The sequence below is a fragment of the Saccostrea cucullata genome, unplaced genomic scaffold, assembly GCF_032062105.1.
Source record: "Saccostrea cucullata isolate Sc308-1 unplaced genomic scaffold, CSIRO_AGI_Scuc_v1 ctg11954, whole genome shotgun sequence".
NCBI lineage: Eukaryota > Metazoa > Mollusca > Bivalvia > Ostreida > Ostreidae > Saccostrea > Saccostrea cuccullata.
The window spans coordinates 46,451-60,478 of record NW_026939700.1 but is presented as its reverse complement, the minus strand read 5'-3'; the positions used below and the strand labels follow the sequence as shown (position 1 = coordinate 60,478).

The following is a 14,028-nucleotide window of genomic DNA, read 5'->3' as shown; positions in this document are numbered from 1 at the left end:
TTGTTTTTGAGCGGATATGATCCTGACAGTTAATTTCCTTTGTCAGATACATGTAGGCTTTGATACGTAAGGCGACCAGATGTAACTTAAATCAGATCCCGAATTTTCTTGATTTTTGGCTTATTGTGTATCTTTATGTAATGAACTCTATACATGTTATTCAAACCACTTCTTACAGGCGTTACCATGCAGTTTTTTTGTTAAATAATTCTCTTTCGGGTGTGACCGGTCGGCAGGGGATGCTCACTCCTCCATGGCACCTGATCCCACCTCTGATGTTTTGGGGGTCCGTGTTTGCTCTGCTCTTATTTTGTATTGTTTTATGGACTTTGAGATTGAATACTGTTCGTTATCTCCATATCCTTCTCTCCCTTCCTGCAGGTGAAACTTTCCGTACTTTATTTCTTAACATTTGCATATATCGGGTTAAAATTTCATATGTGATTGTCACTTTATGAGCAATAGAGCAACTTTGCATTTCCTTTAGCTTCAACCATATTAATTTACTTTTCAAAGCATGCCTAAGTCGAAGGCTTAAGAGAGCTTTTCTGATCACATTTTGTCCGGTTTCTGTCTGTCTCTCTATTTGTACCTCTATGTGCCTGTTTGTTTGCCCGTAAACTTCTTCATTTTTGACTTCATCTCAAAGAACCAAATGGACCACTTCAGACTAACTTGCCATTAAGTATCGTCCGAGGAACGAAAGTTATTTCTTTTCCAACCGAAGGACAACTCCCTCTTCCCAGATAAGATATTTACACATAAGAAAAAAATTAATTGCATTTAAAAAAATCTTTTTCTCAAGAACCACTGAGCTAAGAGAGATGAAACTCAAGTAGTGCAGATCAATATTTATTCAACCCATGACTCCCAGGGTAAAAGATTAATTATAATGGATGAATTTTTTTTTTTACATATGGATATATAAGAAAAATCATCTAATCTCTTATTCTCAAAAACTACAATGTCTTGAGTTATCATATACATATTGAAACATCTTAAGGTAGTTTAAAGTCAAATTAGTGTAAAATCCTGACCCCGGGGTGAGGTTTGGCCATTATAGACGATCAAAGTTTTACATAAGAATGCAAAAGAAAATCTTTTTTAGAAAATCTTCTTAGGAAAAAAACATCGTCAGGATTGGTCATATTTATATGGAAGCATCCTCGGATAGAGTAGATTAAAGTTTTGGTTAGGAGAAAACTAAATAAAATTTTCTCAAACATAGAAAAAATAAGATTTGTCAAGTTTACTGTTAACCATTTTTTATTCGCTAGCGTGAAATATCAGCTACGTGTACATGTAGTTTTGTGACATTTAAAATTGCTAATATTTGTGGTTGTGAAAATTTATTTCTTATCAAATCGCTGTATTTTCCATTTTTAATGGGAATCGGATTGCACATGAAATTGCTGGTAAGGCATTACAATTGCTCTGTCATCTCCAAGTGCATTAATTTACAATTCAACAAAATTGAATCAAAATTATCCGAGAATGACAAATCATTGCTTTGCCTATCCCTTGGAACAAAATATTAAAGTTTCCATTGAAAAATTTGCAAGCAATCTTTTGCCTATCCTAAGACTGTTGATCGAGATTTGAAAAAAAAAATTCAACATTGCATGAGGAAGTTTGACTTAAAATCAATTTGACTAAACATAATAAAATGTAATCAAATACTTCAAAACTTAACACTCAAAACTTCTTCTTTACTCAATGATCATACCTATATCATAATTCAATGATCATAATAACAAAATAATCTGAATTCGTCTCGAAAATCAGACAGGCATGCAATTTTCACAAATAAAATATCTATAAAAAGTTTTATATGTACATGTCAGTCGAGAAAAAGCAAACTTACAATGCAACATAAGTGGTACTAACAAATAAGTTCCAATATTCATATCTCGCGATAAATGGCAAACTTGTAAAATAATTTTGATTAACTAGTTCGTAAAAATTTACCTTTTGAATAAGACTTGACACTAAAATCAAGCTAAACTGAATCCCTGTTACCAATGATACGTTAAGGAAAGTAAACAGGAAGGCCGACTGAAGGACACACAGATGTAAATAAGCAGATGGAAAAATGGATCCCGAACGATATGTGTACAGAAAAAGTTAGCATAACTTTTAAGCTCAGGTAAGCTACAACTGATATAAAAATAAGAAATATATCAAACCATTAAAATTTTTTTCGAAGGTAAAAGAGTCATGTAAATCTTCGGAAGTTTTAGATACAGCATAGTCACTATGTGGAACAAATCTAGTCTGAGGATGGGTTGAATTAACGTATCGCCAAACTCCGCCCATCGGGCTATGGGAGATAACTCCTATGATGCTCCGACATCATCAACATAGCGTGTAACTCAGTATAAGTCGACGCTGGTTGACTTGTCCGAAGTTCCTGATGATTTTGCTGCAAAATATTTGCCACACGAACCCACTTTGAGACAAAACGCGCAAAATGAGGGCAAATGCTTTTACAAAAGCTTTCATAAATTTCATTCACTTGAAATATTTAAAAAAATGATTCCATAAATATCCCTTTCTCGGAAAGTTTATCGAAGCATGATGAAGTCCGAGTTCCCTCATACTGTAAACATCCATGTCGACGAAGACAGAAGCACATTGCGACTTTAATTCAATTTGTAATGTAATCATTTTATTAAATCAGCAATAATATAAAAAAAACCATACGACATTGTCAAGACATGCTTTTAGTTCCTATCTATAAGGGGACGATCATTTGATTCTGAAGGGGGTTGTCTGGCTGATAAAGGAGTTGAATCAGTTTGGAAATAAATAATCTTTCCTCAACTGGAAGGGAAAAAATAATATGCCCCTACTACCTCCACAATAATCTTGGGTTGTCGACGGTACGTGTCCCCCCCCCCCTCTTTTTTTTTTTTTTTTTTTTTTTGCTTGTTAGACTTTTTCAGTGAATCGGAGAATAAATAATCTGTCATTGGGAATAAATAGTCCGTCCTTCACCGACATGACAATAAATAATCTGACTCTGACTTGGAAAAAATAATTGCAAGCCCATCTCCCCTTTCCGAATCAAATGGCCGTTCTATAAATCTCTCAGGCTCCGATAATATCGAATCTGGAAAATCTTTCTTCTTTACCTTTAAGTTCTGGTGGAAAATGTGCACACTTTTTAGCAATAATAGTTATTAGTGCAGGAAGATTTTGAATAATTTTGGTCAGATATATATTATGTCTACAAATCTAATATATAAAGTTCGTGTTTTTCTGGGACAACCCTCATATAACAAAGTCGGACTAATTCGTTACAGATATTTATTATAATACCGGTAATGAAAATGTATGTCTTTATATAAAAATGAAGTTATTAAATAATTTCTATAATTTGCCAATATACATGATGGTGTTCTTATAAATTAAATAATGCTAGTAATAGGTGTGGGGGGGGGGGGGGGTAATTAAAAGTTAATTTTTAGCGATAAAATAGAATCATTTTTAATGGGTAAATTAAATCAAATTTAATTTTTTTTGAAAAAATGAAAAAAGTTTGTAAACTCAATCCTGCATATGCAATAATAACTGGTTATAAAAACTGGTAACTTTCAGACACAAGTCAACACCGTGCGATAAAATTAATGTGAAATTAAACTCAAAAAGCGTATAGTTCTCTTTTAAAATGTGTATGTATTTTGACAATTATTTTGAGGGCAAAACATGCAAGTACGTAGAAGTGTTATGGACTGATTAAGCATAATTATCTATCATATATAAATACTATTATTCATATTATTTTTATATTTTTAACGCGAAGACAGTCTGTCAAATGAATCTCTATACCGTGTATATGGATTTATTCCGTTGTTGTTTTTTTTCGTGTGTATTAAATTAAACTAAGAAAGTATACATGTATAAACATAACAAACAAGTAAACGAGTTTTATTTCATTTCCTGACCAAAATATTTAGAAGTCCCAAAACGTGTAAACCCAAGTCCCGAAATGTGTTGTCAGGTCACGAAACTTCGGCGTCCCAAAGCATGGCGGTCCCGAAACATCCATAATTCCCTTTCGGGATACCTGCCATCGGTATTGCACGTTCCCCAACGGCATATAGACTTATTTGTTCAATTTGTTTATTGCCGACCACCCACTGAATTTGTATGTCGGAGCATATGGCGGAGCAAGTTTTTACTGAACGCGCAGAATAAACGAAATTATTTCATTGGTTGAAAATTTGTTGTGATTGACAGCTGGCGATACGTTAATTCCCTGTTCATCTACTCAGATGTGTATATTCTTCTTCATTTGACATCCCAGAGGCTCCTGTTACGGCGTGGTCATAAACATCCATAGTGTCATCTTCTATTTTTTCATTAAGATGATTGTAAATATCATTTGTTTCTGATTTTACTTGATGTGTATTGGAATATTCTGGATCCCCTTTGATAATAGGTTTCACATGTGAAATTTTCTGAAATGAATGGAATAAAAGAATTCTCAAAATGTTACCCGTTATTACAAACAATGCAAGTTAAAACAATTTCTGATGAGATATTGTATTTCAAATTGATGAAAATACACCCTGATATAGTAATTTAATCATGCCGCACAACATAACGTATGAATGTACATCACTTAAGGTAAAGTTCCAGAAAATTTTCCCTCCCCCCCCCCCTTCCCCAATTTAATCTACCGTTTGTTGCAGGTTCTTTGTATCCTTTTGAATATTAGTTGGCAAATCTTTTTCATAGCTGATGTTGTTCACAAATTTGGCTTCAGTGTTTCTGGAATGATAGTTTTGAGGAACTATAGAAACTATAGTGGATAAATCCAGGTATATATTTATATATTTTTAGAAGCATTATGAAGTATAAAAAGAATGGTATAAAAACAATATCCAATTCCATAACGAAAACATTGGTAGAAGTAGCTATTATATGTTCTTAACATACACCGTATAACCTGTAGTTATACATACACCGTACAACCTGTACTTATACTGCACTAAGGAATCAAACGCATTGTTTACCGATTTTGCTCCCTTCTCCTACTCCGTATATGTATTACGTAGACAGCTGCAAGACATGTCAGAACACCCAACACGAATCCTCCAATAACAGCAGCAACATTGTGTGTAACGCTGGAATCTCCATGTTCTAAAATTAACAATAAAAGGTCAGTTGTTCTTAAATCTAATTTTGATCAGTAAGTTAGGTTATGATATTATATTGAATCAAATGAGACTGAGAAATGATGGAAGTCAAGATTATAAATTGTATTGCTGTTGTTCTGGCTGAAGGTATAGATTGCTATGAACCACTTTTGCCCTATCCTTCCAAGAGAGAAAATAACGTTTTTTTGTTTGTTTTTTTTACAATATAATTATTTCCAACAATCATTGTTAATGAAACTATAAGAATATTTTATCTTGAATACCTCCTTTTCAATATAAAATATCAATATAAATTATGTACCTATTCAATCCCAGTGATAATTACTCAAACAAATTTAGTGTCTCAATTTCATTGCCTTTTCTGATTTCCTTTTATATCCCGCTTTCTTTTCTGATTTATACATTTCTTTTTTCTTTCCAAACTTATGTACTCTTTTACCCTTTTTATGTTTTTTTTTCTATTAGTCTATTTGTAGTATATTTTGAACAAATTAAATTATTACGGGAACAGATTCCACCTAACGTAGTTATACACTTTTAAAACAAAACTTCTAAGTGTTCACTTTCATAAATCAATTTATTTAAAACGACTTTATAGTATGGTATGATATTTTCAAATTATGACAACAAATCAGTCCTCTCAACAATTATAGAAAGAAAATTAAATATCATCGATGAAAACCAATGTTCCGTACCAAAGCTTAAAAACAATAAATCTGTACTTTGCGGCACGTGTGTTGTGTAATTAGCATCTTTTTGTGATCATTATCAAATTTTAAAAACTAGTTTCACTAAAAAACATAGAGCATTGGCAAAAAGACCATTGAAATATCACATTGGAATGTTGATTTCTGGACCATCCTTGCACCATGTTTTACTCACTTTTATTTTAGTGTTTGTTGTCCTTGATATTACTTTTAAAAAATAACAACCAGTATCAAAACCCCTTTAAACACATTTTTCTATAGGCTGTGCGTTATTTTTTTATCAGCAATTTATCACGATTTGAAAGTTTTGGACAAAATTTAACAAAATCGGAAATGACCTTGATCTTCGTCTTAGGCCAAAATTTCGCATTACACCAGGTTAAAAGAGTATTAAATTGTCCTGAAACAATCATAGAAGCCTGAAAACAAACAATTTCAATCGTATGCAAATGATAAGAAATCGGTGCTTGTGGCAGTCTTATATCAGCTCAATCAGTCTGAATCATCCCTAAAATGCGGTGCACGTACGTGCTAAACGCCCAAGAATATTGACCAAAAGGCATCTGTGTGATGAGGCACTGTTTGGGATTTTTATAAGAAATGTCAGCCCCCTCCCCCCCTCCGCACACTTTCAACGGTTTGGAGAGATCCATGCAGTAGGTGTGGCAGCAGATGGGCCAATATCCCATTCAGGGGTACATGGTATCCAACAGTAAAAGATGTCTTGTAGTAATTAGAGCGAGTAGTGTTCTAACTTCATAGAGATTATTTTGTGTGAATTATCATTTTTAGGGTACATCATTTCCTCGACACTTTGCTTAAAATTCTGACGATATCCTTACATGAAATTTACGCAACATCGAACTGAAATATGCATCATTAACCATGAACTGAAGAAATTTGTTATTGTATTGTATTTGTTCCTTAAAACTTAAAATTTTTTAGGTGAACACTAGGCAGATTGGTTCAGTGTATGTAGTTAAATTTCATTTCTTTATTTTAGTTTTTTGTCCAATGCAGAGAATATACATGTAATCAACATCCTTGATTCATCAATATCCATCCTTTTCATTATGATCAATCTGCTCATCAAAGATAAATTTTTTGCCTCTCCAATCTATGTTTCAGTTGAGAAAATTTCAAAGTTGTGATATGATGCGGATTTAAAATTGCTTGATTCATGTAATCAACATCCTTGATTCATCAATATCCATCCTTTTCATTATGATCAATCTGCTCATTAAAAATAAATTTTTTGCCTCTCCAATCTATGTTTCAGTTGAGAAAATTTCAAAGTTGTGATATGATGCGGATATAAACTAAAATTACTTGTAAGTAGTTGATTTTCATCAACACTTGCAATCTTAATGTTTTGGTTTATTTTTAAGACAAATAAAATTAAACATGTATTCAATATTTTTAATCTTCTATAAAGGTTTGTTTAAGTTTAAACTACTTTTTAGAATTAAAGTGATTTCTCAACGCATAATTATTTTGTTCAAATTTTAAAATTAAATCACCTTGAAATGGTTGTGGACTCTTTGATGTGTCCGTATCAGCAGTTGGCAATTCTTTTTTAGCTACAAAATAATAGTTACAGAGTTACAGTACAACAAGGTAAACTATTTCTTTAAAAAAGAGCTCGAGCTTTCACAGAATCTCTTTCATTCTCTATTTCTGACCTCTTTGCTCTCTCTCTCTCTCTCATTCATTATGTATCTTTTTTTCTTTTTTTTTTTTTTGGTAGATAGATTATTGCAAAAATATGTTGAGTAGGAAATATAAAATATCAAAGACGGTAAATAGAGGAAATATATTGTGTCATTGAAAACTAAATAATGGAGGTTAAAACACTTCGAATCGAATACAAGTATCAAAAATTCCTAGAATTCTTCGTATACGAAAAGTAAATACATTTTATAAGCTACCAAATGGCCGTAAAACATTCATTTATATAACTTTGTAAACATTCAACCAGGACAATCCATTTTTATGACTATCCATTATCAATTGACTATTAATGCTATGTATGTTTTAAAGAAAATCGTTTACAACAATAAACTGTTATGATTTTAGAGAGGTATACATTTCCTGTCAGAACAAGCTGACCCCTTATTCGTATATGTAGAAGAATTTAAAATTCTATAGACAAAGATTTTTTTTTCAATTTCTACCTTGAAAAAATGGCTTTCATTAATCAAACAAAATCATTCAAAGTTTGAAAGAAATTTTAAAAAGGTAATTGATGAAGTTTGAGTCTCAACTGGCATCAATTTTCTTGGGTTTCCTGATTTTCACTGGACGATACGCAGCTAAAAGTTTTCAACAGGATTTTATATGTTCCTTTTTATTATGCATATTCTGACCTAAGCATACAATTTAAAATTTCACTTGCAATTGATTTAAGTCAGAACTTATTATGCCTACATTTATTATATTGTCCCAGCATCTTCTTGGGATGTCTCGGACACATTTAAATTTAATGAAACTTTTCAGAAATCAAAATCAGCGACTGTTACATGTATATGTCATTTTACTCCTTCAGTACGCTAGAGCATGGAATGAGTACTTTCAACATTAAAACAAAGAAAATATAATGACAAAATATTTAGGTTACCGATCCACAATCAAAGAAAAAAAAATTAATTCAAAATTTATTGTAACGACCTTGTTATATATATACGTTAGTTAATTTTAGAACTGTGAATTTAAAAAACATCCATGAAAGTAACATTTTTTTTTTAATTTTAAAATGATATTTTTTGTAAGAATGGAAGTTATCGCTTCGCTTTACATAACGATAAAATTTGGAATATACAGTGCTTTAAGCAGTTCCGGATTTTAAGCAGTTCCGAATGATTTTAATTAAATAATTAAAATTATGCAAACATAAATGTTTCTGTTTCTAATGATTCTTTACATAAATGAAGCTTTATGTATTGTCCATACTCTGGATGACATAACGAGATCAAGAACTCCGTCTTTCTTACCGTGTCTAGTTTTTTTACAACCGCAAGCGCTTAAGTGACGTTGACCGATATTAAACACGTGCTATCTTGAAAGTAAAGACGTGCTCTGAAACTGTGGTAAGGTATATATTTCATTTAAGATATGTGAATAAAACATTGATGTATCTTCTATCTCATGAAATTTCGGTTTCGTTAAAATACGACGTAAATCCAAAATAAAGAGCAAAATTCACAACATCCCATTTTAAGCAGTTCCGAATTAACCATATACGGGGTTGTCTCAAAAGAGCTGGTAAAACAAACAAGAAAATAGTAAACAAAAAGTCAGAAACATGAATTCATTTTACATTCAGAGTTTTATGATAAATTATGTTGATATGAAAAGACCGAGAAAGTATTATTAATTTCAAAGTCATGGCTTCAAGTATCTTTCTCCTCCCCCATCTAGCTTTTCTCTCTCTCTCTCTCTCTCTCACATGCTTTTACAGAAGATACTACAAATTGAAAGATTCTTAGAAGAAAATACATATAAACAAATTAATAAAATTGAATCGAGAAACTTTAAAGAATGAACAATCTCATTAAATATTATACAATGTAGAGTGTATTTTTTTTCAGTGTTTGCTATATCTAATATGTCTCTGAGTCCAAAGAAACTAAAAGTAGTCATGGGAAGAAAAAAGAAGAAAATGTCCGAAATCGAAGGAAAGCAAGAACTTTATGAAACCACCAAAGACCCCAAAAGAGGGTTGCAGCTAATTACAATGTGTGTAGCAGGCCCTCTGATAGGTCATGTGCTGAAAGGTTTATCAAATTCTTTTTAGACAATTCTGCATTAAAATGGAGAGTTTTTTGCAGAGGTTAATAATGTGTATTACACGTTACATGTATAGTGTTTGTCATGTTCATCATCTGTCCTTCTGTCTGTCAATCTGTGACACTTTGTGTTAAGCCCAGTTTCAAAGATATTTTTATCAAACTTCATTTGCTGACACATATAGTGAGAGGTATTCAACTGATTAAAGATTTGTTTTTACCTTGACCTCACTTTTCTCAAATTTGCAGCTTGCTTTAACTTTCAAACCAAAAAAGCTATTCAAGATTTTTTTTATAACTTATACATGTTATACATAATTTTAAATTTGGTAAGAATTTATCATCAGTGTGCAATTTTATTTAAAACTGACTTTCCCTATGGCTTTCAACTTCCTCATCTACTGTGTATAAAACTGAGTTATTTTGAAAGTACACGTACTCAAGTTTAACCTTTTCTTCAAACTTAACACACTATATAAAGCAAAGTTTCATGTGTATTCAAATACAATTAAGTGAACTGGTGAATATATTATATGAACTGGGCATTTATGTCCTATGGACATATTTCTAGTTTTTTGTATGAAATGAACAACAATTCTTTGATTCATTATATTTTTCATTTTGATGATTTTTTTTCTAGTCTTTTCCAATGCAATTTTCTGATTTTTATTGTACCAAAATATGTTTTTTTTTATCATTCTTTTAAATATTTGATAGTTTATTTTATCGTTAATAAAGTTGTTGAAACATGATCTTTTCTTCCTTATATATGATATAATTGATATTTCATTTTCGAGCTCAAGTCGTAAAAAAGGGGGGAAAAATATGATTGTCCCTTATTAACTTAAAGATTTGATCGTTAAAAATGAATTCTGTTGTTACAACTATAAATAACAACGATATATGGCGAAAACCGGAACTACTTGAAATCGTCTAAACTGCTTGAACTCCAACATATTTTAATTGGAAAACTTCGATTATAAAGTATAACGCTTTAAACAAAATATTAATGTGGCTTGAAAGAGTAAATAAAGGACTATTTATTTCAATGTAGAAATCAAACACAGGTCCTGCATAAATAATTTACCGAGTGTTTTTCCCGTTACGATCCGGAACTGCTTAAATCAATTAGTTTAAAACTTACATGTGCGTACGCATTTGATGTACCTTCAAATGCGTACGCACATGTGAGTTTTAAATCTCATGAAATTGTTTTTAGTCATAATAAAGTGACTGAACTAATTTTTTCCTTTTACAGTAGAATACAATTACCGAATATAGAAATATAATTTTTTTTATGAAAAATCGAAATAAAATTGCGTTATGCTCTTGCATTTATGTGTACATGTAGAGTTATGTGGGACAAAATGATAATTTTGGTATTACTTAATGTAGCATCTTTCTGGTAAAGAAAACCACACTGTATTATTCAGCATAAAGCATTAAATGAGGAGGAGTTTTTTGATAATTTACTTATCAACAATTTTCTCTCCTTAGACAATATTCTAAATACTTATGTCATATGACTGTAAATTATCAAAACCTAGTTTACTATGGTACGATTTTTTACGTATTGAATCAAAGACCATGTAATTTTCAGTTCTGGGTAATATATTGATTTGTATTTTGATGATTCGTACTCATAAAAACGATGTCACATATTAAAAACAACGTTAACGCTTTTTTAAGAATTAATTTAAAGTTTAAATGCTATTATGATATTATCTCATCCCCCGATTTATTCCGTATTGTCTTTTCTCCAGAATCGGGTTCAGTTAAACAAACAATTAAAAGTTTACCCTGACATGTTAATAATGCAAGAAAGCAGATTTATAGCATAAGAATATAAATATACAATTTCCACTCACATGGTTGACATGTTCCGTTTGCAAAATAATTTTCATCCATACAGACACACATGTTCCTTCTACAAACACTTGAGTTTGCAGTTCCATTACACTGTTCATCATACAAACAGGTTTGATTGACTTCTAAATCAGCTATTGTAAATAAATTATGAGTTATGTGTCCATTTTCGATATTACAGTTAAGCAATATAGTAATAACATTAAGTTGTACATTACGTCACAAATTTTTGAGTCATTTTAGTTTTTACACTGCACTGAGGGACAACCATTATGAAATAGGCAAATTCAAATAGTTTATATTGACCTTTTTTAAATATATAAAAACGATTGAACAATATATTAGAAATAACCAACATAATAAACGCAACAAATATATGATGTAACCAGAAGTCTCTGTCGAGACTGTAGCTCTACTGGTTTGTACTTATCAAAAACCATTGCACTATTTTATGTATCTTTGTGTAGTCTAGTTGTGTGCCAACTTATTTTGAAATCAAACTAAAACTGTAGAAGGAGAAGCGTTTTAAAGGAATTTCACAGAAAATTCTATTTTTAGTAACCATGGTAACACCGTTCATTGAAATCAAAAACCGATGCACTATTCTATGTATCTTAGTGTAGTCTACTTGTGTGCAAAATTATACTGAAACAGACCAAAACTGTAGAAGGAGTAGCGTTTTAAAGGAATTTCACAGAAAATTCTATTTTTAGTAACCATGGCAACACCGTTCATCGAAATCGAAAACCGATGCACTATTCTATGTATCTTAGTGTAGTCTACTTGTGTGCCAAGTTATATTGAAATCAGACCAAAACTGTAGAAGGAGTAGCGTTTTAAAGGAATTTCACAGAAAATTCTATTTTTTGTAACCATGGCAACACCATTCTTTGAAATTAAAAAACCGATGCACTATTCTATGTATCTAAGTGTAGTCTACTTGTGTCCCAATTTATATTGAAATCAGACCAAAACTGTGGGAGGAGTAGTGTTTTTAAAGAATTTCACAGAAAATTCTATTTTTTGTAACCATGGCAACACCGTTCATCGAAATCAAAAACTGATGCACTATTCTGTGTATCTTAGTGTAGTCTACTTGTGTGCCAAGTTATATTAAAATCAGACCAAAACTGAAGAAGGAGTAGTGTTTTAAAGGAATTTCACAGAAAATTCTATTTTTAGTAACCATGGCAACACCGTTCATCGAAATCGAAAACCGATGCACTATTCTATGTATCTTAGTGTAGGGCCTAGTCTACTTGTGTGCCAAGTTATATTGAAATCAGACCAAAATTGTAGAAGGAGTAGCGTTTTAAAGGAATTTCACAGAAAATTCTATTTCAAGTAACCATGGCAACACCATTCTTTGAAATTAAAAAACCGATGCACTATTCTATGTATCTTAGTGTAGTCTACTTGTGTCCAAATTTATATTGAAATCAGACCAAAACTGTGGAAGGAGTAGCGTTTTAAAGGAATTTCACAGAAAATTCTATTTTTTGTAACCATGGCAACACCGTTCATCAAAATCAAAAACTGATGCACTATTCTGTGTATCTTAGTGTAGTCTACTTGTGTGCCAAGTTATATTGAAATCAGACCAAAACTGTAGAAGGAGTAGCGTTTTAAAGAATTTCACAGAAAATTCTATTTTTTAGTAACCATGGCAACACCGTTCATCGAAATCAAAAACTGATGCACTATTCTATGTATCTTAGTGTAGTCTACTTGTGTGCCGAGTTATATTGAAATCAGATCAAAACTGTAGAAGGAGTAGCGTTTTTAAGGAATTTTACAGAAAATTCTATTTTTAGTAACCATGGCAACACCGTTCATCGAAATTAAAAACCGATGCACTATTCTATATATATTAGTGTAGTCTACTTGGGTGCCAAGTAATATTGAAATAAGACTAAAACTGTAGGAGGAGTAGCGTTTTGAAAAATTGTTTACAGACAGACGGACAGACAGACAGACAGACAGACGGACGGACGCCGGACGCATTACTATCGCATAAGCTCTTCTGGTCTCTGACCAGTAGAGCTAGAAATTAACTATTCTGTTCCCTTACTTTGTAAGCAATGTCCTTCAATATCTATAAATCCTTTGACACATAAACATGTAGAAGTGGTTTCGTCACATACTGTATTGTATCCTGCGTTGCTGCATTGAAAATCAAATACACAGGGTTCGCCGATCCTAACATCAACTATGATAAAAGCAAAACACTGGAATAAGGGCATAACTACTATCTTATTTTACAATACTCAATCCAGTACATGTTACATAAAAATGTCATTTATAAGTGAGGTCTTTGAAAACTTGGAACTATTTTTTTTTTAATCCGTACAGATTAAAAATATTAATTTTGTAAATATGTTTATAAAATTCCTTGTCGCTTTTTTTCAACTGAAAAACAATAATATACTGAAAAAAAGAGAAAAGAAAAAATTAATGCTAATTTTATGTTTCAGTTTACCTTTTCTGCAAATGCTATTAATTCGC

General features: G+C 31.6%; 1 protein-coding gene across 1 annotated transcript; it reads right to left on the bottom strand.

Annotated features, from left to right (window-relative positions):
• Window positions 1-4,233: 4,233 nt before the first annotated feature.
• LOC134253706 (uncharacterized) lies at window positions 4,234-13,737 on the bottom strand. Its single transcript, XM_062736289.1, has 6 exons — window positions 13,595-13,737; window positions 11,526-11,657; window positions 7,393-7,452; window positions 5,022-5,148; window positions 4,686-4,776; window positions 4,234-4,463 (listed from the first exon to the last, which is right to left on the bottom strand). The coding sequence occupies exons 2-6, from the start codon at window positions 11,575-11,577 to the stop codon at window positions 4,266-4,268; spliced, it is 528 nt and encodes a 175-aa protein (XP_062592273.1). The 5' UTR covers window positions 11,578-11,657; window positions 13,595-13,737; the 3' UTR covers window positions 4,234-4,265.
• Between the last annotated feature and the right edge of the window lie 291 nt (window positions 13,738-14,028).